Source organism: Boleophthalmus pectinirostris, unplaced genomic scaffold (genome assembly GCF_026225935.1).
Source record: "Boleophthalmus pectinirostris isolate CB_2022bp ecotype Guang Dong unplaced genomic scaffold, ASM2622593v1 HiC_scaffold_22, whole genome shotgun sequence".
NCBI classification, from domain to species: Eukaryota; Metazoa; Chordata; class Actinopteri; order Gobiiformes; family Gobiidae; genus Boleophthalmus; species Boleophthalmus pectinirostris.
This window is the reverse complement of record NW_026571190.1, coordinates 13166123-13189813: the sequence shown is the minus strand read 5'-3', so window position 1 is coordinate 13189813 and position 23691 is coordinate 13166123. Positions and strand designations below refer to the sequence as shown.

General features: G+C 35.1%; 1 protein-coding gene across 1 annotated transcript in view; it reads left to right on the top strand.

Moving 5' to 3' along the window:
* LOC110155995 (hexokinase-1) overlaps positions 1-20535 on the top strand; it is a 32781-nt gene extending 12246 nt beyond the window's left edge. Inside the window, exons 4-18 of the mRNA XM_020920172.2 lie at positions 2567-2686; positions 3194-3289; positions 6032-6131; positions 6681-6864; positions 7289-7444; positions 7754-7987; positions 8301-8605; positions 9312-9460; positions 9807-9926; positions 10753-10848; positions 12753-12852; positions 13162-13345; positions 13926-14081; positions 15481-15714; positions 17467-20535. Of these exons, the coding sequence (XP_020775831.1) occupies positions 2567-2686; positions 3194-3289; positions 6032-6131; positions 6681-6864; positions 7289-7444; positions 7754-7987; positions 8301-8605; positions 9312-9460; positions 9807-9926; positions 10753-10848; positions 12753-12852; positions 13162-13345; positions 13926-14081; positions 15481-15714; positions 17467-17617 (2385 nt within the window). The 3' untranslated portion in view covers positions 17618-20535. The remainder of the gene's footprint in view (positions 1-2566; positions 2687-3193; positions 3290-6031; positions 6132-6680; positions 6865-7288; positions 7445-7753; positions 7988-8300; positions 8606-9311; positions 9461-9806; positions 9927-10752; positions 10849-12752; positions 12853-13161; positions 13346-13925; positions 14082-15480; positions 15715-17466) is intronic.
* Positions 20536-23691: the final 3156 nt, after the last annotated feature.

Sequence of the window (23691 nt, the reverse complement as noted above, 5' to 3'; positions counted from 1 at the left end):
CATGGTCTGGTCACGGTCTGGTCATGGTCTGGTTCCGGTCTGGTTCCAGTCTGGTCCCGGTCTGGTCCAGATCTGGTCCCAGTCATCCTGCTTGATGTAGTCCAAGTCCGCCATCATTCCAAATGAAAACAGATGCAGAGGACACTGCGCAGCCGCAATTGATCCTTTTGGAGCGAACAGAATGGATTTATTCGTGTGACCAAATTCCCAAACTCGAGCGACCAGGATGCGTGAATGAAGCAAATGACTCAAAAAAGTCAAGCGGCAAACTAGGGGCGTTAGATGTGCACATGGATTTACGGTGACAGGCCCATGTGACTCACTGGCACCAATGCATGCATTAAATAGCAGGGATGGTCCTATAGATTTTTACTACTGATACCAAAAATGTGAAGATTTTTAAATGTAACCTATAGCATGGGCCATTAATTGTCAAACTTAAATTCTACTTCCACTGATACAGAAGGAACCAACGGCCTAACTCAGCTATATTTTAACAGTATAGTAGGGATGGGCATTCGATAAAATTTTCTTAATCGATCGTCGGAAGAATTAACGATCGATTATCGATTAATCATTAACGTTTTTATATTAAAATGATCATCATTATTATTACTATCTGCACTACTAATCTGCATAAATAAATTCAACTTTACTACATATAAACTGTAACGACTCTAGAGCCACATCAATACGTTTGACATTATAATGTGTTTAATTCAGTTTGCGCAACTCTCACAGAAATGAAACTTAAAACCGCAGCGTTAATTTACATAAACTAAGCGAAGATAAAACTACAGCTCTTTAGCGCTGATGCGGTTCAACTTCTGTCGGATTAAAAGACATGACTCAGTGGAATACAGGGGTGGGAGGCGGGGACTCGTCATCGTGCTACTCTCACCTGGCAAAGCTTTTTCCCTCTGGACACCGAAACATATGTGCTGCTTTGTACACTGTGCACATGGCCTCACACTTGTCCCGAACGCAACGGAAAGCGTGGAATTTCTTGTACAAATCATAGTTAAATACACATTTGTGCTTCAGTACGTTGCAGACTGACCGACTGCGTCTCGCTCCTTCTGAGTGCAGAGAGACACATGTACGGACCCCTGTTTGGTCACGCTACGTACAGTAACCTACATTCGGGTTGTCGATTAAAATCAACGTAATCGATGAACTTCTTAATGATCAATTATCGATTAATCGACTAATCATGCCCATCCTTAGTATATAGCTTTATCTACACCAGTATATACCTGTATATATTTTTTGGGCAAAACAAGAGAGTATATAACAAATTAGAATCAAAATGATGTGGTTTAACAAATGCGCCTCCTCTACAATTATATAATTGTCTTGGCCCTCTTGTTCAAGTACAATACATACAGTACCTCTAATTGCCTAAACAAAAAGAAAATGTCATGTATAAATTATTGCAACCATCAATTATAACCTTATTATTGTGGCTAAGTGCTGCACTAATGGCCTACTTGCAGCTGCCATATGAGAGTAAAATTACCCAGCACTGAACCAGAGCAGTGACTTTTAATGGGCAAAGACCTCCTCCATAAGAACAGCTGGAGACTGAGTTGTAACTTAATATCACAACAACTTTGACCGATCGAGAGCAAGCTGACAAAACAGGAAAAAAAAAACATAATAGGACAGCTGCAGAACAGAAACTAGATACATCAACAGGTTTTTGACAATAGACTGCAAATTGAGATGGAAGACTATAAAAATATGATTAACTGTAAATAAAAATGCTGGTGACAAATGGCTTCTGAGTGAAGTGGGGTCAGTTGATATTACATTTATATTATATTATGTAGACTGATTATTTTGGCTTCAGGAGATTTTAAATGTAATATGTATTGGTGTAATAACATACAAAATAGATTAATCAATCATCATGCTTCTAACAAACTGCAAATTAACTATACTAATTCATTATTTTGGCTTTACAACAAGGCTACCTAGTAATATTAAAGAAGCTATTTGTGTTGACTGTTAACATATATTATTGAGTCTTTTTTCTTAAAGTCAAAATGGAATTTTGTGTATATACTGACAACACTAGGGGAGCATCTTTTTTACTTGTTTAGTTGCTTTGCCAAAAATTTTCCAAAGTATGGCATTAAACAGATCTATTTTGTGTTTATTCAATTATGACTTTTCATTTGTAAAAACTGCCTTACGTATATACAACTTGGCCTTGTGACATCTCCTGCTTGTCTTCATTGAGATAGATACATTTAATATTGTATTGTGGAACATCTCCATGAAGACAAGCAGGTGGTGGACTCTTTACCAGAAAACATGTTACAAGTGATTTGGTTTGATTTATTTGATGTTGAGTGTTAAAAGTAACATTTGTTCATGGTCCCTGAAAAATGCATAAAAAACTAAAAATAGGAAACTGTTTAAAAAAATACAGTAGATTAATTGTATTAGAATGTATGAAATAGTCATTTGTAGTTGTCATTTATGACTATGTTCTATGGTGTTATTTAATACTATGTTGTATGATTGTTATTTAGAACCTGACACTGCTTTGTGCTTGCAGCTGTTCGACCATGTGGCCGACTGTCTGGGCGACTTTATGGAGAAACAGAAAATCAAAGACAAGAAGCTCCCAGTGGGTTTCACCTTCTCCTTCCCCTGTGCCCAAACCAAACTGGATGAGGTAAACACCAAATATCTCATACATAAATCATTACACAAAATGTGTCATCAAAGAACAAATGATGTGCAACTGAACACATTTAGAATTATGATCTCAATTATTTCTCTGTTCAGTTACAAAAATTTTGTAATTGAAAATACTATTATCTAACAACCAAATTATATGTACCTGTTCTACCTTGCAAAGCCTGAATTAAAGACACTCTTCTAATCTACACAGACTTACACTACACAAGACAGAGATATCATAAAACATAATTGTCATTTAAATTAATAGCCAACTAATTGTTATTATGATTTTTGCCATAATCGAGCAGCCCACGAAGATACATTCTTAGCTATTAGAAATAGTTTGAGAATTTATCTCACCAGAGACTTGTGTGTAATGCAATGTGCAATGTGTTTTCTACCATCTCCGTGGACAGAATACTAAAAATATAGACTTTAATCTGGCCAACATTGTGTCAGTGTAACTTAAAACAGTGCTAGTAAAATGTACTGTTTGCAGGCAGTGTTATTGACGTGGACAAAGAAGTTTAAGTCCAGTGGCGTTGAAGGAATGGACGTGGTAAAGCTGCTAAATAAAGCCATCAAGAAGAGAGGGGTGAGTGGTGTTCACTTGTGTAACATTTGATTATTGTAATGATTGTTTTTTTTGTTTTTAAAGAATAATATGTGTCACAGCCACTTTATTTATTTATTTATTTAATTATTGTTTAATTGAATAGGGACATATACACAAACATAGATTAACAATTCACTAATCTGATGCAGGTGTCACAGTGTTTATAGCCAAGGATAATTCACAACACCAGTCCCCAGAAGGGCTTTTAAAACTGTTCACTAAAAAGCGGTGGGACTTTTGATGAAAAAGCAATAAATACAGTGAATGTATAAAGAGAATCAAATATAAAAATATCACAAACATATAAAGTCACACAGTCACATTGCTGCTGTTGCATGAGCCAGGACTTAGTCTGTTTTGTAAAAGTGTCCAGTCTGGTGAGTCTTTAAGTGAGCAAGTATAGAGCTCCAAAGTTTAGCTCCCTTCACTGTGAAGACAGTCTGAGCAAAAGAAGTCTAACAGAAAAGGACTCGCCCTGTGCTGTGGCTCATGTGGACCTTGTGGACAGTCTGTTTACATATTTATAGAGTGGTTCTAGAACTAAGATGAGTTTTTACATATCTAAAATTAGAGGAGTTATTAAAATTTTAAAATGTGACACTTTGATAAAATTGAACAGTGGTGAAATCTGATGAGAGTTCTGTCTAACATTTTTTAAGTATGACTCAAAACCCGCTCGAGAGGTTTTAAGGTGGTTGGGTTGGTCTGAGACCAAACAGTGGTGCAGCACGACAGCTGAGACAAAATCATGGTATAAACAAAGACACAGGCAGCTTCCTGAAGGACTTAATGCTTGACTCCTTTTTGAATGCAAGGTTATTGACAGAACTTTAAAGTTTCATTGATAATCCAGGGTTATTCCAAAATATTTTTCTTGCTCAACTTGTTCTATGGGTTCACCTTTTATGGTAGTGTTTATTTTGTCTTCTACATGGGTCTTTTAATAGAGAAACAAAGAAATTTTTGTGTTTTTGCGTTCAGTGTCAGACATGATTCATTGAGCCAAACTGACACTTTCTCCAGACTCTGGGTTAATTTGGAGCTGATTGCAGCAGGGCTTTTGTCAGACACATAAACCCCTGTGTCATCGGCGTGTATCTGAAGTCCCACTCCAGGACACACTTCAGACAGATTATTCACATTAAGGCAGAAAAGAATTGGTCCCAGGCGAATGTCTGTCTTAATTTCACATGGGGCGAATTTTACGTTTTCAGTGACCACACTCTCTACCATGCAGATATGATTCAAACCAAGAAAGTGCCTGACTTGAAAAATTGAAAGATGATAATTTTGATAGAAGAATTTACCAAGTTTCCTTTATCCAGAGAATGAACGATTTTCATGTCCATCAGTGGACAGATAGCCAATTCAATTGAATAATTCTGCCTAAAGCTGTACTGTTGTGGACTTAAGTGTTTAGTGAGTTTTTCAGAGACAATTTTTTTCTAATATTTAAGACATCGCAAGAGCTAAGGTTATTGGGCAGTAATTATTGGCATCTGCAGTGTTCCCAGGCTTAAAGATAGGCTTCAATAAAGTTTTATTTTAGGTGTCTGTAAATTTGTTTTTTAGTTCTGATGGAAACATTGACATCATCAGGAAATTTAGAAGCAAGGGCATGCACAGACTGAATACAAAAAATGTGGAATTCTGATTTAAATACACATATCTGCTTTCTTAATTTCTTAAATAGATGCAAGTCAATGTCAAGTCTGGTTTTAAGACAAGTCATGAGAGCAAAATCCCTCTTTTTGATTAACTATTGCACTGCATCATTCACCCATGCTACTGCTATTGCTTTGCATGGAATCTCCCACAGTATGGCATTAAACTTTGAGCTCCTGGAGATATGGAGACTAACTGGTGATGCTAACAGGGCAACAAAAACACCTGAACATCAAAATTATATCTAGGCCTGTTACAATAATTACAATATTGAACCAACAATATGTTTTAGGGCTAAATATTTAGAGGTTTTTGTTATTTTTGTTGTGACATAATAAGATTTGAGCTTCAGATTAGAATAAATAACTGCTACATCTAATTATATGTTAATTCTGCTATTTACTTGTTGCAGCTCAGGCCTTTTAATGATAATGATTTTTTTGTCACAGTGGCACAAAGTTTTAATAATTTCCATAATATTTAATATATCGTGCTTCAAAGTTGGTTATTGTGACAAGGCTAATAATATCTTTAATCGGTTATCTTTAATACCATACTATTGAACATTCCAGGCAAAGAAAAACGGTCTTAGAAGTAAGCATGTTTCAAAAGTCACCTAGTACCTTTAAAGCAGACCTGAGCATTGTACAGCTCCCAGGCCACATATGGCCCTTTTGTTGATTCTGACCTGCCCGTTTAAGCTAATTTGGAATCATAAAACAAACATGTTTTATAATTTTACCTCATGCATGGACTAAAGCTGCATTGCTTTTATATTAGAGGTCTTTTTTAAATTTAATTTTTTTGTAAGGCAACCTAACTGTTTCATTGCTTAGTCGTAACATAAACTCTTACTAGTCTTACCAGCTTGTCAAAACAATGGTATTTATTGCTTTTTTTTTTTTTAAATAAAGAAATATAATTAATATTATGCAAAACTGAGTTAAGCATTTTGGCCCAGCCCTCCACTATATATATATATATAAAACAAACATTTGATAAATGAATAAATGTAAAGTCTACATGCTCATAGTTCATACATTATGTGTGTTTCAGGATTACCAGGCCGACATCATGGCTGTGGTGAATGACACTACAGGCACCATGATGACCTGTGGGTTTGACGACCAGCGTTGTGAAGTGGGAATTATTATAGGTAACAACACAACTGTTTACTATAATAACATTAAACCACAACACGTTCTGAGTGAGATCAGCTTATCTGAGCAGGTCAAGTCAGGTTTTTCATTGTATTAAGACAACAGTATTGTCAACATACTAAACAACCAATTCTAATGATGGCAAAACAATCTGTCCATGTATTAGAGACTTTCACAAGAAAATGTTAGCTAAAAACAATTAATTAGTAGACCTAATCAATACTAATCTGCTATGAAAATAATAGTTTATTCAAAGTAAGATATTTAGCAACACATGCTGTATTTGCAAATAAAACCACAATATACCTACTCTTCATTTTTATTCCCGGCACAATGACTACAGTTTGACAGACGATGGCGCCAAAGTCCAGAGTTACAATACTCATAAGAAATACAAACACACATGCATGACTATGTTTTTCTGACAGGGATAATAATTTAATTTCAAGTGAATTTGAAATTATGTTGCATCAAATTCAACAATGAAATTAAGTCTTGAACAGTGTCAGTCTTGAACACAAGCTTGCTGTTGTGTTTTATTTCAGGTACCGGTACAAATGCATGTTATATGGAGGAGCTGAGGCACATAGACCTGGTGGAGGGGGATGAGGGACGAATGTGCATTAACACAGAGTGGGGAGCATTTGGGGACAACGGCTCCTTAGAAGACATCCGCACAGAGTTTGACCGCGAGATTGACCGAGGCTCCGTCAACCCGGGAAAACAATTGTGAGTGTAAAATTATAACAAGAAAAATATCAAGGAAGTTAGTAACTATAAAAAATATGGTTTTCAGTGAATGTTTCAAATGCTAGTATTCTAAATTCCAACTTAGGGTGCGTTGTTAGTTGGTTCGTCCTGGATTTAGCTCAGTTGAGTCCCAAGTATGAATGCACCCCAAGTTAGACCATAGACAATTTTTTTTAGTGAACCTAAAATCTCCAAACTCTGTGATCCACTGTGGCACCTGGTATTCTCAGTGGTCTCCCAACTAATTACTAAGCAGGTCTGGCCTTGCTTAGCTTCTGAGCTCTGACCAGATCAGACTTTGACAAGGACGTTTGGCCAGATTGAGCCTAATTGGGCTTCTGTTTACTATTGCCTAAAATGTATGTTTATGTAGTAGGTAATAACAGTATGTTGTTTGTGTAAGGTTTGAGAAGATGGCCAGTGGGATGTACATGGGGGAACTTGTGCGCCTGATTCTGGTGAAAATGGCAAAAGAGGGACTTCTGTTTGAGGGACGCATCACTCCTGAGCTCCTGACCAAAGGCACCATCCAGACCAAGCATGTCTCCGCCATCGAGAAGTGAGATAATAAATTCTTATGAGGCTAAATCATAAAATAAGTTGTAATAATTGTAGTTATAGTTATAGTAAGAGATCTACAGTATATTAGCAACAACAAATAACAGACAAAAAATTGGAAAGGTAGGCTGAGAAGTAAAACTATTTGCAGATGTTATAAAACAATGTCTTATGCCACTACCTAAAACCCTTGAAAAAATATTTAAGACTCCCATTCTTTTTGCATATCATATCATATAACTGTACCCAACTGAAATTGAAAAAAGAAAACAAAAATGTGTGAACCTCTGATCCTCTCTCTGTGTTTTAGGTCTAAGGAGGGCCTAAAGAAGTGCATGCAGATCCTGACCAGTCTGGGAGTGGAGCCTTCGGATGAGGACTGTCTGGCCGTGCAGCACGTTTGCACTATCGTGTCCTTCAGGTCGGCAAATCTCATCTCTGCCACTCTTGGCGCCATCCTTCGCCGCCTCAAAGACAACAAGGGTGTAGCCCGGCTCCGCACTACGGTCGGCATCGACGGATCACTCTACAAGATGCACCCACAGTATGTTCAAAACTAACTCACATTTATTATGACTTTTAGTGGATATGACAAAATAAAATGCTTAACTTGAAAACTGAAAAAAAAAAAAAAAAAAGCACAGTGGTGAGTGCCCTTGCTTCAAAACAAGCATGTTCTTGGGATACTCAACCCCAACATAATGTAAGCTAATTCTAATTCACACTCAGCTTATCGTCTATGACAGCAATATTGCACTTTAAAATGTGTTATCGTGACAGGCCTAGAATCAAATTCAATTAATTGCTCAATCCAACTAAATATATATGGATTGCTAATATTGTTTCCCTCTGCACAGATACGCTCGTCGGCTGCATAAAACTGTGAGGCGCCTGGTCCCAGACTCCGATGTGCGGTTCCTTCTCTCTGAGAGCGGGAGTGGAAAAGGTGCTGCCATGGTAACAGCAGTGGCCTACCGCCTCACAGATCAGGCGCGGCAGATTCAGCAGACCTTGGCCGAGTTCAGGCTAAGTAAAGCACAGCTGCTGGAGGTGAAGAAGAGAATGCGGATTGAGATCGAGAGAGGACTGGGCAAAAACACGCACAAAGAGGCTACTGTCAAAATGCTGCCCACGTATGTTAGGAGTACACCAGATGGCACAGGTGAGGAGTGGTCACATTTAGCGTCAAGAATATGATTTTGTCTAATGCTGCATAATGTAACAAGGTATATCAGCTAGCACAATAGGTAACTACAAACCAGGGGTGGAATGTATTTAGAAAAATTGTTGTTGAGGAAATATTAGAATATCGAGTAGTCTGGTCCAAATTACATGGTTTTCCTGAAGATTAATCATTAACCTCTAAGTTAACGATTCAGTTAATTGCACAGCCTTGGCAAAAAGTCAGATTTTAGTAATAACTGTATTTACCTCTAATTTTGCCTCATGTTTAAGTTAAGTTTTCACTATCAAAAAATTATCCAAACATATTGAAATAAGATTGTTATAACAATATGATTTTCTAAACCCATGCAAACCAAGTGCTTGGGTCTTACAAAGATAAAATTAGACAAATAAATCACTATAAAAAGCATAATAAATTTAAGTGATAACCAGGTCAATCAAGTTCACTGGCTGTTTGTTCAGTTTCCAGACACAATAAAACTTGTTATACCTCCAGTTTATAGCTTTATAAGGTGATAGCTTTCAAATGTCCCAGGTTCAGAAAAGGTTGTATATACTTGCTGAGTCAAGCTTTGTGCCTCCAGAAAAAAAATATGAAACTAATAAGCTTTCACAAATAAAATACTATAAAATAAAAAAGTTTGTTAAGTTAAGTTTGTCAACTGATTTTTTTTCTTCATCAGAAAACGGTGATTTCCTAGCCTTGGATCTGGGAGGCACAAACTTCCGAGTGCTTTTGGTGAAGATTCGCAGCGGCAAACGGCGAACAGTGGAGATGCACAACAAAATCTATGCCATTCCCATAGAAGTCATGCAGGGCACCGGAGAAGAGGTGCATTTACATTTAACATCACTTATTTAAACCACTAGGGATGCCGCTATATCAAATTTTTGTTTTATGATTATTGAGAAGATATTGTGATTATTCTAAGTTACTAATACCATGAAAGATAAAGTAGTGAATGTGTCAAAAATAGACAAGTATAAAGCTCCATATTTAGGTTTACTATTTTTTAAATTAGATTCAGATTCAACTGAAATTATTTGCTTCTAAATTTGGCACAATTATTATTTTTTAGTTCTTATGATTACTGAATAATCGCAATTATCATTTAACAGAATAATTTAAAACATATAAAAGTATAATAATCCTAAATGTGATTTTGTGTTATCTGCAGCTGTTTGACCACATTGTGCACTGCATCTCGGACTTCCTGGATTACATGGGGATGAAGAGTGCTCGTCTTCCTCTGGGCTTCACCTTCTCTTTCCCCTGTTATCAGACCAGCTTGGATGCTGTATGATTACTACACAAAATGGAACACCAATTTGGATTTTTGTAATTTGTTATAATAGCAGTAATCAGTTTTGCTCACAATAACAATATAATGCTACAGAAAAATATCCTAATAAATTGTTATACTACAAAACTACATTATACCACTGACAATATAACCATAAAGCAGGATAATCCCAGTAAACATTTTTCACAGTGAACCATAGAATTCTCTGCTAGTACAAAAATAAAGGTACACGTGATATTGAGCCTGAAAAAGGCATTGGTCTTTCTGCCTAGTTACAGCCTTATTAATCTATAAGTAGTAGTAGAAATAATAATTTATTTCATCACTACTGGTGTCACCAACTATTACCAAGCATGATAAGAATATATGATACGATAAGAACACCTTCCAATGGAAAACAACAATACAAAAATCTATGTATGTTTTAAAGTAATGTTATACTTAAAAATGTAAAAAACATAAAAACTGTTCCTCAATAATGTACTATGCGAATACAGTGTATGAAAGTGCTTAGTACTAGTCATTGCCGACTACTTGCATGTTTTAATAATAGTAATGTATTGGATTCATATATACAACCAAAACACAGTGCATTATTCTTTCCCTCCACACTCAGTGGTGGTAAGCTTTAGACCTACAGTCCACTGGTATTCATATTACCTTTGTATTGAAATATAGCTATTTAACAGGCAAATGTCCCCAAACTGTCCCAATAACGAGATGGGGCTTATCCTCCTGATAAACATATTTCAAATGATATTGAATTGAATGATAATGAAATTTTAATTAAAAATCTGAACTCTGCCTGTGTTGTGTTTAGGGGATTCTGGTAACATGGACCAAAGGCTTCAAAGCCACAGACTGTGAAGGTGAAGACGTGGTGGAGCTGCTCAGAGAGGCCATCAAGAGGAAAGAGGTAATCACAGTAATGTTTACTAGTGCTGTGCAAACCATTTAAACTAACTGTGGCTTTTAGTTTTTAGAGTATACTATTATCTAATTCTTTACCTTAATCCCCAGCATTATTCCACTTAACCCCTTGATCATTTTGAGAAATATGACTCCTCACAATACAGATCTAAATAAGTAAAATTGTGCAAAATATGGGGATATCAAATAATGTCTCTACACAGATGAACACTGGGGGCAAAAGCATGCTTCCACCCAATGGATATTCTGTAATGTTGCCATATTTTTACTTTCCACTCTTGTTTCTAATGCACTTTATTCCAACAAAAAGATCTACTTGAGTCCTAATCTTCAAACTGTTGACAGCCTCAAATTTAACCCATTATGTTAACAGTTGCAGGAATTGATAACATTAAAAAAATAAATAAATAAATTCTGTGAAAATGATGCTCATTATATGGCTACATTTGAGGTTTCTATAAATAATAAATATATAGATAATAGATAGAACTTTTAAAATGACTTTTTAAGAAGATTCAAGTCTTGTTCAAGACTAAATCTGGATCCAGATCTAACCAGATCTTAAATAGGACTTAATGAGTTACTACTAGGGGTATGCTAGATCTACACTATAACACAGGACTAAAAATAATAAAAAAAAAATATGGGTTTCTTAAAATTGAGAGCAACATTTATTGTAGATTAATTGAATTATAATCAAAGCCAGATTTTACAATCCTCAATGAAAAAATAGCATCTTTTTAATGGAGATGTCTAGTACAGCCCATAAACAATAAATCCTTGGGGTTTATACTTTTCAGGAAGAAACTGTACTAAATTTGAGAATTAAATTGAAAGCCATTTGTTTTTAAAAGGTAGAGTATATTTTTCTTTTATTTTTTTTCATTTTGCTACCCCTAACTTGAATTCAAAGCTATGTTACAATATTGAATCCAGATTTTATGATTGTAGGTGGAGAACCCTGTAAGTATAAATGGCTGTAAATCATTAATTCCAGGTAAACAAAGCTAAACAAAGCTAAACAAAGCTTGCATTGACATTTGTACAAGAAAACGGCATGAAAAAAATGTTATTTCAAAAATGTATATCTTTCTTATATAAATAAATAGGCGTTTCTATACTGATGAGTGCAACGTGAATGAACTGCATTGTGCTGGGTGTGGAGTTGAAATCGTGCCAAGTTTGATATTAATCTTATGTCATAGTAGTGATTTAAGGTTGACACGTTGCCTTAATGTAATTTTGAAGTGTAACATTACTGACATGGTTTCAATCATCATGCATCCTCATGTGATTATTTTGTCCTCATTTGAAACTACACTACTTGATGGCCTGCCAATTTTTATATTATTTTCTACCAGCAACTCAACACACCTAACCAACCATTTCACTGACATGCCCTGTCTGGTATTGTTTAACATTACAGCCAATGATAGTAAAGTTAATTTGTTTTGACACAGAGATGTTACTATGGGTAACAAATGCATTGAAGAAGATGCATTTTCAGTGTGAATGGGGTCACCTCTATGCACATCTGACCAGTTATTAGGCCTGGTGGCATCAATTGCTTGTCTCCATGGAAATATATACGTTACAGAGTGGATTCTAGGCAAAGCAACAACACCTCCTGGAGACAAGCAAGGGTCAGACCTTGTGCAGATTTAAACTAATACAGTTTATTTGAGGACATGTGTGACCAATCTCCTCCTTGGTCCTCCTCCAGGCTTCCTGTTTCCTGGTAACGCTAACTATACCTACCTTCTATCCATGTACTCACTATCTATCCCTCCATCATTTTCATCTGGAAATCACAACATCTAACATAACCATGTTGCCTCTATTATTCTGACCCATTGTGAATAATGTGTAATGTTTCTGTGTTTTTTTCAGGAGTTTGAGCTGGATGTAGTGGCCATAGTGAATGACACAGTGGGGACAATGATGACTTGTGCTTATGAAGAGCCAACATGTGAAGTCGGACTCATCGCAGGTGAATACAGTTACAGAGTTTTCTATATTTATGCAGTTTATATTTAGGCCTGAGCACCACAAGATGGGAGGGACTTCTTGATAGCGTACAGCGTAAGTGTGAGCACAGTGCAATATAATATTAAAAACTGATCAAAAAAACAAAACAAAAAACTGCACAGGGTGCCAGCCATGTAGCCATGTAGCCAGAAGACCAGCCAATCACTCCGTTGCCATGGGAGCCACCATTTTTAAATCTATAGGACTGTAGGCTATCTACCATCCTTTTAAAAATAAAAGCACCTCACAAGCTGTTCCTTGTATTGTTTAGGAACGGGCAGTAATGCGTGCTACATGGAGGAGATGAGAAACATTGAGATGGTGGAGGGGAACGAGGGGCGGATGTGTGTGAACATGGAGTGGGGCGCGTTTGGGGATAATGGCTGTTTGGACGACATCCGGACCATCTACGATCAGTCCGTGGATGAGAACTCACTTAACGAGGGCAAGCAGAGGTGAGAATCACCTTTTATATTAAATTAAATTAGAATTACTATGATATTAATAAAGTATAGCTTTATCTATCTATTTCATGTATAAAGACACATGATTTGAGTAATATTACTGCTCTCCCTTAGATTTCAAGATTAAATTTTTCTACCAATTCTAGTTCTAAGTATCCTGATTTAGTTCTTGATTACGGATTAGCAATACTGGAATAATGACAAAGCATTATAAAATATAAACCGTTGAATTAATACAAATCAGAATACGGTAGCAAAAATCTAAACAGGTTTTACACAACTGAATCATTGTCACTAAATTAGAGATAACTGCAATAAATACTAAAAGGTAGACTTAAAAGAAGATATATTAGTTTTTTCTGGTATTCACTATAAAACTATAACATAAAATGCAGTTTATATTTTTACATTTTTTTCACAGCAAACCACAATATTAACCTATAAAGACTTAAAGGATTTTTTTTTGCCCAACACCGTTATAACATGGTTAGAAGCTGATGAAACTCGATTTTATATGATAGAATGAAAGTAATGTGTGTGATATAAAGCCTGTGTCTGGTGTGCGTTTCAGATATGAGAAGATGTGCAGTGGCATGTACCTGGGAGAGATTGTCAGGCAGATTCTGATCGATTTGACCAAACGAGGATTCTTGTTCAGAGGGCAGATCTCAGAGACACTCAAGACCAGGGGCATCTTCGAGACCAAGTTCCTATCACAGATCGAGAGGTGAGACTTTAGGACTAAAAAACACAAAACAAACATAGAAACACATATTTATACTAGTTACATAGCAGCCAACAACTACTGCACTGAACAAAGAAAAATGCCAAACTTTAAAGTGTAACAATTTATAGTGGATAAATTCCTGTTAAAAAGAATAATTAGACTTCTTTAGTAGAGGTACAAGTGTCATGATAACATTAAATTATTTGAATTCTAAACACCAAGAGGCCAATTATTTAAACTTAAATTTGTTTCCTAACTTCTAATATAAAAAAATGCCTTAACACAATCCTATAACCCTGAGTACTGATCTGTGTAAACCAAGTGTAAGATTTGTATGTGTATAGATATGGAAGCATGGTGGGAAGAGATCACCATCTACAGTTAATATAAAATATGTTAGTGGTGACATCCACCATCTTTGTGGGCACACCATATGTCTGCACAGGTGCATTAGCTAAAACTATATAGAAAGTATATGCTTAGTGCATTTTGAATCTGTCACAGTTTTTGTACAGCCAACATATAATCATCATGTCACGACTCTTGGGAGGACAAGAGAGTGGGTGGACATAAAAAGGAGATTTATATATATAGGTTTTGTACACTTTGTTTTTATTATTGTAAATTTCAAGGAATTTTAGAGCTATTTATTTATTTGATGTTATTGTCTGTGTAATCCCTTAGTTGTCCACATACATTCTATAAGGCCAGTTGTCCAGTTTACAGAATTACATTTTCTTTTGCTATTTGGTGTTACTGAATGTATGAAGTGTGCTGATAATTGTGGGAGCAGTTGTCTATAGAATTTCCTTTGGCATTAATAATGTTCATGTATGTATCTAAATACAAATACATATATATCTAAAGACACACGTTTTATCTTTATTTCCATGACTGTTTACATTGTAGATTCTCACTGAAGGCATCAAAATTAAGAATGACACATATGGAATATAGTAACCAAAAAATAAATCGTTTTAGATTAAAAACATTTAAAAAATTGCCACCCATTGCTTTAATCACAGGTTTCCACTTTTGGCATTTCTTGACCCTGACAAGCTACAGCTGTGAAGTGAAAACTATTTCAGGAGACTTCAACTCGTAGCTCATTCAGAAAAGACCAAAGGTTAGCAGCACTGTCTATAGAGCAAAGACTGGCTATTCTGAGGATTTGAATATGAAATGTAAAGCGATTTATTAAACTTTTAATTTTTGCTATATAATTCCATATATCTTGCTTCATATATTTGAAGTCTTCTGTGTGTATCTAAAACGTAGAAAGCAGTAAACATAAAGAAAACATGATGTTCGAACTTTTGACAAGTGTATATTGTTGGTGAGTCAAAGTATATTGTGATACCATGTAATCTAACCTCTCTCTCTCCCTCTCTCTGCTCAGTGACCGTCTGGCCCTGCTCCAGGTGAGGGCGATCCTGCAGCAATTGGGTCTGGACAGTACGTGTGATGACAGTATCATCGTGAAGGAGGTGTGTGGCACCGTGTCTCGACGTGCCGCTCAGATCTGTGGAGCCGGAATGGCCGCTGTGGTCGACAAGATACGAGAAAACAGAGGCCTGGAGCACCTGGATGTGACTGTGGGAGTGGACGGGACGCTCTACAAACTGCACCCACAGTAAGACACAGATAATATTACAACTATAGTTGTCAAAAAATATATAATTACACTAAAACTGACTAAAAGGGGGCATGCAATGACAAAACTATAGCTAGCTCACTCTATGATTTCTCCTTTTTGTGTGGTCTACATAAATCCTTATAATTCTAATAGAATAATTAATTAAGTAATAAACATTAGGTTGATTAATGGTTAGTGGGTAGTTAAAGGTAGAGTGTATAGCCTGCGATATGTCTGGATTAAAATAGAAAGCACAATCATAACAGAACCTGGGTTGCCAGCATTAACTTGCATATAGAGGGCACATACAAGGTTTTCTCATTCTCAGTATACAGGCAATGGCTCATGTAAAAGCTTAATAATTGTTAAAAATCAAGTACAGGCTCTAGAAAGGAGCCATATGTAGTCTGTATCCTTGGTTTAAAAAAGGAAGGAAGAACTGAATGTGGGTTGCCGGTGCCTTAACATGTCCATGGCCATGCCCCATGTGTAAACTCAGAACCTCCAGAATTCCCTCACTGAACTACAGAGGCTGCACTAGCACTGATTCATGACTGGCAACTGCAGGTGCTGCAGTTTCAGATCAGAATGAGTCCTTTTTAGGTTTTAAACTGCTGGATTTCAGCACTGAAACTGGCAAGCCAAATGGGAAATGCGCATGAAGAGCATTCTGCTATTTGATTGAATAATTGTTTTGAAAAATAAAACACTACATGAAAAAATCTATAACGTGGCCATCACATCTAATATTTTAAATCAGCATTGCAACCGTTATCTGTAAGAGCAATATTTCATTTAAAGATAGATACAAGATGAGTAATGCTTATTAAATTTTACATAAAAATGCTCCATACATGGGTCCAGTCAAGCGGTAATGGAGGGAAACGGGCATATTTTTTACATTCAAATAGCTCTTATTCAGAAACTAGAGGGACTATTGACATAAGTAAGGTATCAGAATGTAGCCAACAGGGTAAAGTTAAACCTGCGATATTCTTTCAAGTTGTTGACAAAAAATTTAAAAACTCATGTCGGTAACGGAGGGAATGAAATATGCAGCTCTTTTTAGGCAATAAATACAAACAGTGATAACTACCGGCTCTCACTTACATATTCTTAACAAACTGGTTTGAATATTTGCTTAATATAGTTTTATACCATATGGTATAAGATTAGGTTGAAAAACCTCTCACTCGTAATGAGATTTTTTATTAAGAAAGGTCATGGTAACAGAGGGAAAATTGTGCAAAGAAGTAGAAGGTGCATGATTTTGCATAATTTGTCATCTTTTTTCTTCCGAAAACTTTAATATGACTTCCAAATGAAAGGTAACTATTTCTATAAAATATGTCAGTCCTTCCAAGCAAATTTTTATCATTTTAAATATTTTTTTTTGAAAAATCATATACCTTCATCAACAGTTCAAAGATCGAATAACACAAGATATGATGAAATACATCAATTTATTTACATGATTTGCAGGTCTTTGAAATTTGGGAAATAATTTGTGTTCCATGTTGCACACATGGTATATTTAAAATGTATGTAACTTTAGAACCAAAAATGGTACAGAAAAAAGGTAAACAGTTTCATAAACTAGAGTACATATGCTATCTGTTGAATACATTTTTATATCAGATGCATTAACTTGAATTTTTGGCCTTATACTTCTGCTTGACCGGGCCCACATACCTTTCAGTTATTCTCCCCCCCCACCTCTCTCTCCCTCTCTTTTTCTCTCTTCTATAGTTTTTCGCGGATCTTCCAACAGACGGTGAAGGAGTTGGCCCCCAAATGTGATGTGACGTTCCTGCTTTCAGAGGATGGGAGCGGGAAGGGGGCGGCTCTGATCACTGCAGTGGGCTGTCGCCAGAGAGAGCTTGATGCACAGCAACACTGAGGACTTTAAATACACTACTATAACAATTACTACTGTCTCAATGTCTCCCAATAGGACCCCTACCCAAAAGTTTAACCCCCCCACCACCCTCACCAAGGCTACAGAATATAACAAAACACCTGTCATATGCTATATTTAAGTTGAAAATGTGTGATAAACAGACCTTTTTTACATGGTAGGAGTTAAGTTACACTAGGAGAGTTTATCTACTATATTACTATAAAAATTGTGTCAATATTGAAAGAACAAAAACAGACAAGGCTGACAATGACAAAATAGTCAGACCCTCTACCACAAAAGTGATGTAAAGTACCATTAACTTAGGACATGAGTATTAAACCAGGGCTAAACAAGACTAAAGTAGGAGTGGAAAACCAGGACTATGCCAGTCTTTTTCAGATCTAAACCAAGCCTGAATCAGAACCACAATTATGACACAATTGCAACATGAATTAACATAATGATTGGTTTCACAGTTGAAATGATCGTCAGATTCAAATGATAAGACTGATGATATATATATGATATATTAAATGATTCATATTGTTATATTACGCAGCCTGTATTTCCAATGTGTTTTCACCTTCACCCGCTGCTGCTGTATTTCTTCCACGCGCACATGATCCATCACGGCCGTGACTCCGTGCCCTGCTCAGAGAGACATGCTGCTTTATACAAGATTATTCAGTACAGTGATCTGCAAAAGTGTACGCCCTCTAGTGGATATATTATATATTGTGCAAATTTGTCGCACTAAAACGCTATAATCCAATTTTTTTTTTGATGCAATATAGGAGAAATGGTAATAAAAGTTATGTTAAATTGCCTAATAACAAACTTACATGATCAGAAAAACTGTCAGAAATACTACTAATAATAGGTGCACTATGTAACCTTCCTGGTGGGGAGCATTACCCTACTTGCCTCATTGGAGATATTATTGCTTTGTCTGTAAAGTTGCACAGTATGGCAGCATTGTAAACTTAATGTTAAAGCAATAACAACTCCAAGGTGACATGCAGATGACAGACCCTCCACCCAACAAACTTAGTGCACAATAGTGCACCATTAAATAAGTATTACTATTCTGTATGCAATTTTTAGTTCTTTTTTTAGTTCTTCTTTTCTTTTTTAAATATAAAGAGACAAATTTTGTAGTCCTTAATGCAGCAAGGGTTAAACCTGTCAACAGCAGTGGATCAGATAAGAGCTAGGATCTTGGTCAGGAGTCCCTAGATTGAGAATATGTCTCTTGTTGTGCATAATATTTTAGTTTTTTGAGGATAACTAAAATGCCCACTTGACACTCGGGGAACATGCAAACTCCACAAAAAGGCCAGAGAACTGAATATGGGAGCTACTTGTTGCTGACTACTCACTCAGCAAAAGTATTTCATGATTGCAACAGTGTGACAAATACGCCAAAATATAAGAGAACCAAATGGGGCAATACTTTTATCACCACTGTAGCTAAAGTCACTATTTATTTATTGCACCTTTATTATCTTGTTTGTACATTTCCTTCACTGGGCTTGTTGATAATCACATGACTACTAGGTGTGCAATATGTGTGTACTGCTAATATTATTTTTATATGGAGCCAGATACTGTAAATGTATTTATACAGTACAACAGTACAACAGTACAAATGAGGCCTGAGTTGTGGTTTTCAAATGGTGGGAAAGAGCTGAATTTCTATTTATTTACAAGATAAGAAAACATTTATTTATTTACTATTCGTTAAGCAATATTAATGCTATTTCACAATAAATAACACATGTATAAAGATATGTCTCACCATTTCAGACAATCACAATTTAAACTTTTAGTACCGGTCTTGACCCACTATTTGGAAATCACTTACTGCTCAAGAGCTTATAAAGTAGAAAATACCTGCACTTTTTATATATATATATGGGAAATTTAGGCCAAGCAGCATTGTAATGTATTCTTCTAGGTAGTTCAAAAAGGTCTCAAACTCACAAAAAGGCTTGAAAAGTCGAGTCACGGCTGATAAAATTCATTGTTCACGCGATTCGCTAAAGCTACTGATGCCTCTTTGTGTCACTGTCACTGTAACTTCCACTACTGAATACATGGACAAAGGAGGGTAGAGGAGAGGGGAAGAGGAGTATTTTTTTTTTTACCTCAAAATAATATTACTCAAGTGGAAGTAAAAGTAGGTAAAATGTGAAAAAAGCTACAAAAAACTATTTACTATTAGTAAACAGTTTTGACAAATCATTCAGTTGGTAAGCTTGGTGCTTTCAGTTTACATGAGCAGTCTTAAAATATCGGCTATTGTTATAGTAGAGGCCAGCCTGTCTGGATTATGGTGTTACCAGTTATTACTTATTAATTCAATAGACTCTAATAGTAAAAAATCCAAAAATAATTAAGTGAAGGAGTATGCATTTAGAAATCACTTTTTTTCACAGTGCACACAATTTGAATATATGTGAAATTTACATGTAGGTAGAATAGTTTAGAAGTAGTATCGACTATTGTTACTTCAAATATATTATAATGTAACAAATATTACTAATTTACATTTATTTATATTCAGTAGACAAGTAAATGTAAATTACTAGTAGTAGTCAAAAAAGTGTTTTAAAAAGATATTGGACTTAGAAAGTAGAAATATTGTGTTACAACTACTACAACTACAAATGTTATTTTAAAACAATTCACTCAAATAATTGTAACTCATCACTATCCTCCTCTGTCCATAGTGCACTCCATACTGCTTCACCCATTTACAGAGGTAGAACAAAAAGGCTCTATAGCGGAGGTATTTTAGCGTATTATTAACCTGTTACTAATTGTGAATTTTTGATGTTGTGATGGCGTCCATTACTTCTTCTACTCATTGTAAACGTGCAAAATAATAAATTGAGCCCCCTTGTGTTGAGCGGAAATTTGAGTGCTTTTGTTGTGTTTTTGTGGCTGGGTGTCAAGTGTGTCTTTCTGTAACAAAACCTGTAGCTTTTAAATGTCCAGGTCTGTGGAGAATGCATGCCTTACATTAAGATGAAGGGGAGAGATTGGTCCTCAAATTTCCTTTTTTTATTATTATTATTATAGATTTGTGACAGACAAAAAGTGTACTCATTAAATTATTTTCTTGTGGAGAAAAAAAATGTGTCTTTTTCTTCTCAAAATAATGGGGAAAAATATAAGAGAAATTTGACTATGTAAGTGCATTGCATTTTAAAATAGAGAACTAATGTTTTGTACCTTAGATTTATATAGGTCATAATAATGAGACATGCTTTGAAATAAAAGGGTGGCATGTTTAGAGGCCAGTGGATTTTTTTTTTTTTTTATGTAGATAATATTGTAAATGTTGCTCTGAAGAATTTGAATACCAAGTATAATTACACATTTCATAAAATGTCTCTTATAACCATAAAAAGGGTAGAAAGTGATATTTCTGAACATTTGTTGGTAGTACAATTATTTAATTTGTCTTATACTTGCACCTCACACTGCAACTGCTAAATAAACCAAATACACTAATTAATTCATTTAAATACACATTTTATCTTCATCATCATTTAGCATCATAATATTGTTACTGTAATACTCCCAAAATATTGAGATATTATTTTTGTTCCCTAGCCATGGTCAAATTACTATAATTCGTATGCCATTCCCAAATCCAGCACAGACAGAGGTAACTGCAGCCATGGCGAGTGAGGTGTTTTGCCCAAGGACACAACAATTGAATGTATCACACCAGAGTCTCTGTAAACAGACCCTTAAATCAGGTGATATTGCACACTACTACGTGAAACTGGGCTTCTTTATTCTAGTATCAAATTACTGTCCTGTACTGTGTGGACTAAAAATATTGTTTCTAATTATCCTTGAGCTCAGCACAGCTTTACACTTAAATAAATAAAAAATAATAATAATAACTCAATAATCTTTCATTACCTATGAGCTGTAATCAGTTGTTTAGGGACTGTACATGTAAATAGTCAACATAGTTTTAGTAGTATGTTCTTGGCACTCGGTGTGAAGTAATTTCATACACACTTCAAAAAATGCATGAGCAGCAGCGGAATTCAAACCTGTCATACCACACTGGCATTAGGTAGATGCTACATACATTATAATTATCACACCAGGGCATCTTCCAGCATACAACTGTGTTTTACTTCCTCACTACTAATTAACCTTAACCTTAAAACTACAAACAAAATATGTGCAAATGAAAATTGTGGTATACTTGATTGTGTCTTATATTGTTATTAGTTATATACTGCAATTCTTATGTGTATATTTGACTTCTTAAGTCTTGAAGAATAATTTTTTGCTTCTGCAAGAGGCTGTTATAAAAGATCTGAGGAAAATTGTTAAGAGGAGACCTGCAAACCATTTTAAATGCCATTGCACAAATACAACAACAAATCTGTCTGGACAAAAATAGTTAAAATTATTGAAGATAATTGTTTATTATTTTTTTTAGGCTGAAATGTGTTTTTAACAAAAGGGAGATTTGTTCTTGTATTATTAAAATTGTATTATTAAAAAGGAAAATATATGTTGTGTTTTAGTATAGCAAGTAAGAGAACTGCATGCTTGTACTAAATTATGTGATTTCAGAAACATTGCTTGAGTCTCAAAAGTGTGTTAACATGTATGCGAGTAAAAATAGTATATTACCTGATATGTAATTTCTGAAAGGTTACATTGTTCAAGCAAGATTGGCAAAAATGTGTTCTTTTTGAAAAATCCCTGTTTCTTTTAATACAAGAATTAAAACCTAAATACCAAACCTTCAAAAATAATTACAGTTTTTACCTTAGACAACCTCATTCTTCAATAGACGAATAGAATCGCATCTTAAATCTGTGGAAATAATAAAGTATTGATCAACAGCTTCACAAACCAGGGTCATATTCTGTAATTATCAAAATCTTTAACAGCACAGAGAGATTTAATGAATGTATCTTGTTTAAACTCAATTCAATTGCGAAAATTTGGTGAATTCATGCTTTGTCTCATGTTTAATAAGCAGCAGAAGAGTTAGGATTTTTACTAATTAGCAGTCTACTAACATACACACTATGGGTAATTCAATGACTCAACTTGTTGCTGTTTTTTTATACCAATGTTCCTAAGATATTACCTCCTCATAATTTTTTTGTGTTATATTACTGCGAAGGAATAATGTTATTGTAAAAGTGAGTTAGTACATGCCACATTTAAAATAGATAACATCTGGGACCTAATTCCACCAGAACATTATAAACAGGATGTATGGGATGTACAGGGCCACAAAAATCTGGTGTCTGTCTCTAGAGAATAGCATATACAGGAGCTTAAAAACAGGATGGAGGCTATGAGGGTCAAACATATTCCTCAAAACTACATATTGAGTGTGTGTATATATATATATATATATATATATATATATATATATATATATATATATATATATATATATTAGTGCTGTCATGCGATTAAAAAAATTGAGATTAATTAATTATGATCTGTAATTAATTCAATCTAATTAATCTCATTTTAATCTCACCTAAAAATTGCTGAAAAAATACTTCAATTTGAGGTATTTTCATTTAAATTAATTATTACATTATTGTGGCAGATCAAAAGACTGATATAGATTAAAAAAAGTGACTTTATAAAGTAATTTATTGTTTAACAAATCTGTCCAAATTGGCTGTTGAGCCCAAGTCTCCATGAATAAGAAACTGTTTGCTGTAAAGTAGCAAAGACGAGGAAATCTGAACATAATAACTTTTGTCTACTTAAAGACAATAAAAAGTCCAGTCTTTCCTTAACCATATTAAAAATATTATTCATAGAGAAAAAATGCTTTATATATGAAATCACTGGTTTTAATCCTTGTTTTAGTCCTGGTTTAGACCTGCTTTAATCCTAGTTTAGTCCTAGTTTAGTCCTGGAATGGATAATCCTGTTTTAGTCCTGGTGTTAGTTCTGGTTTAGTCCTGGTTTAGACCTGGTTTAGGCCTGGTTTTAGTTCTGCTTTTAGTTCTGGTTTAATCCTGGTTTAGTCCTGGTTTAGACCTGGTTTTAGTTCTGGT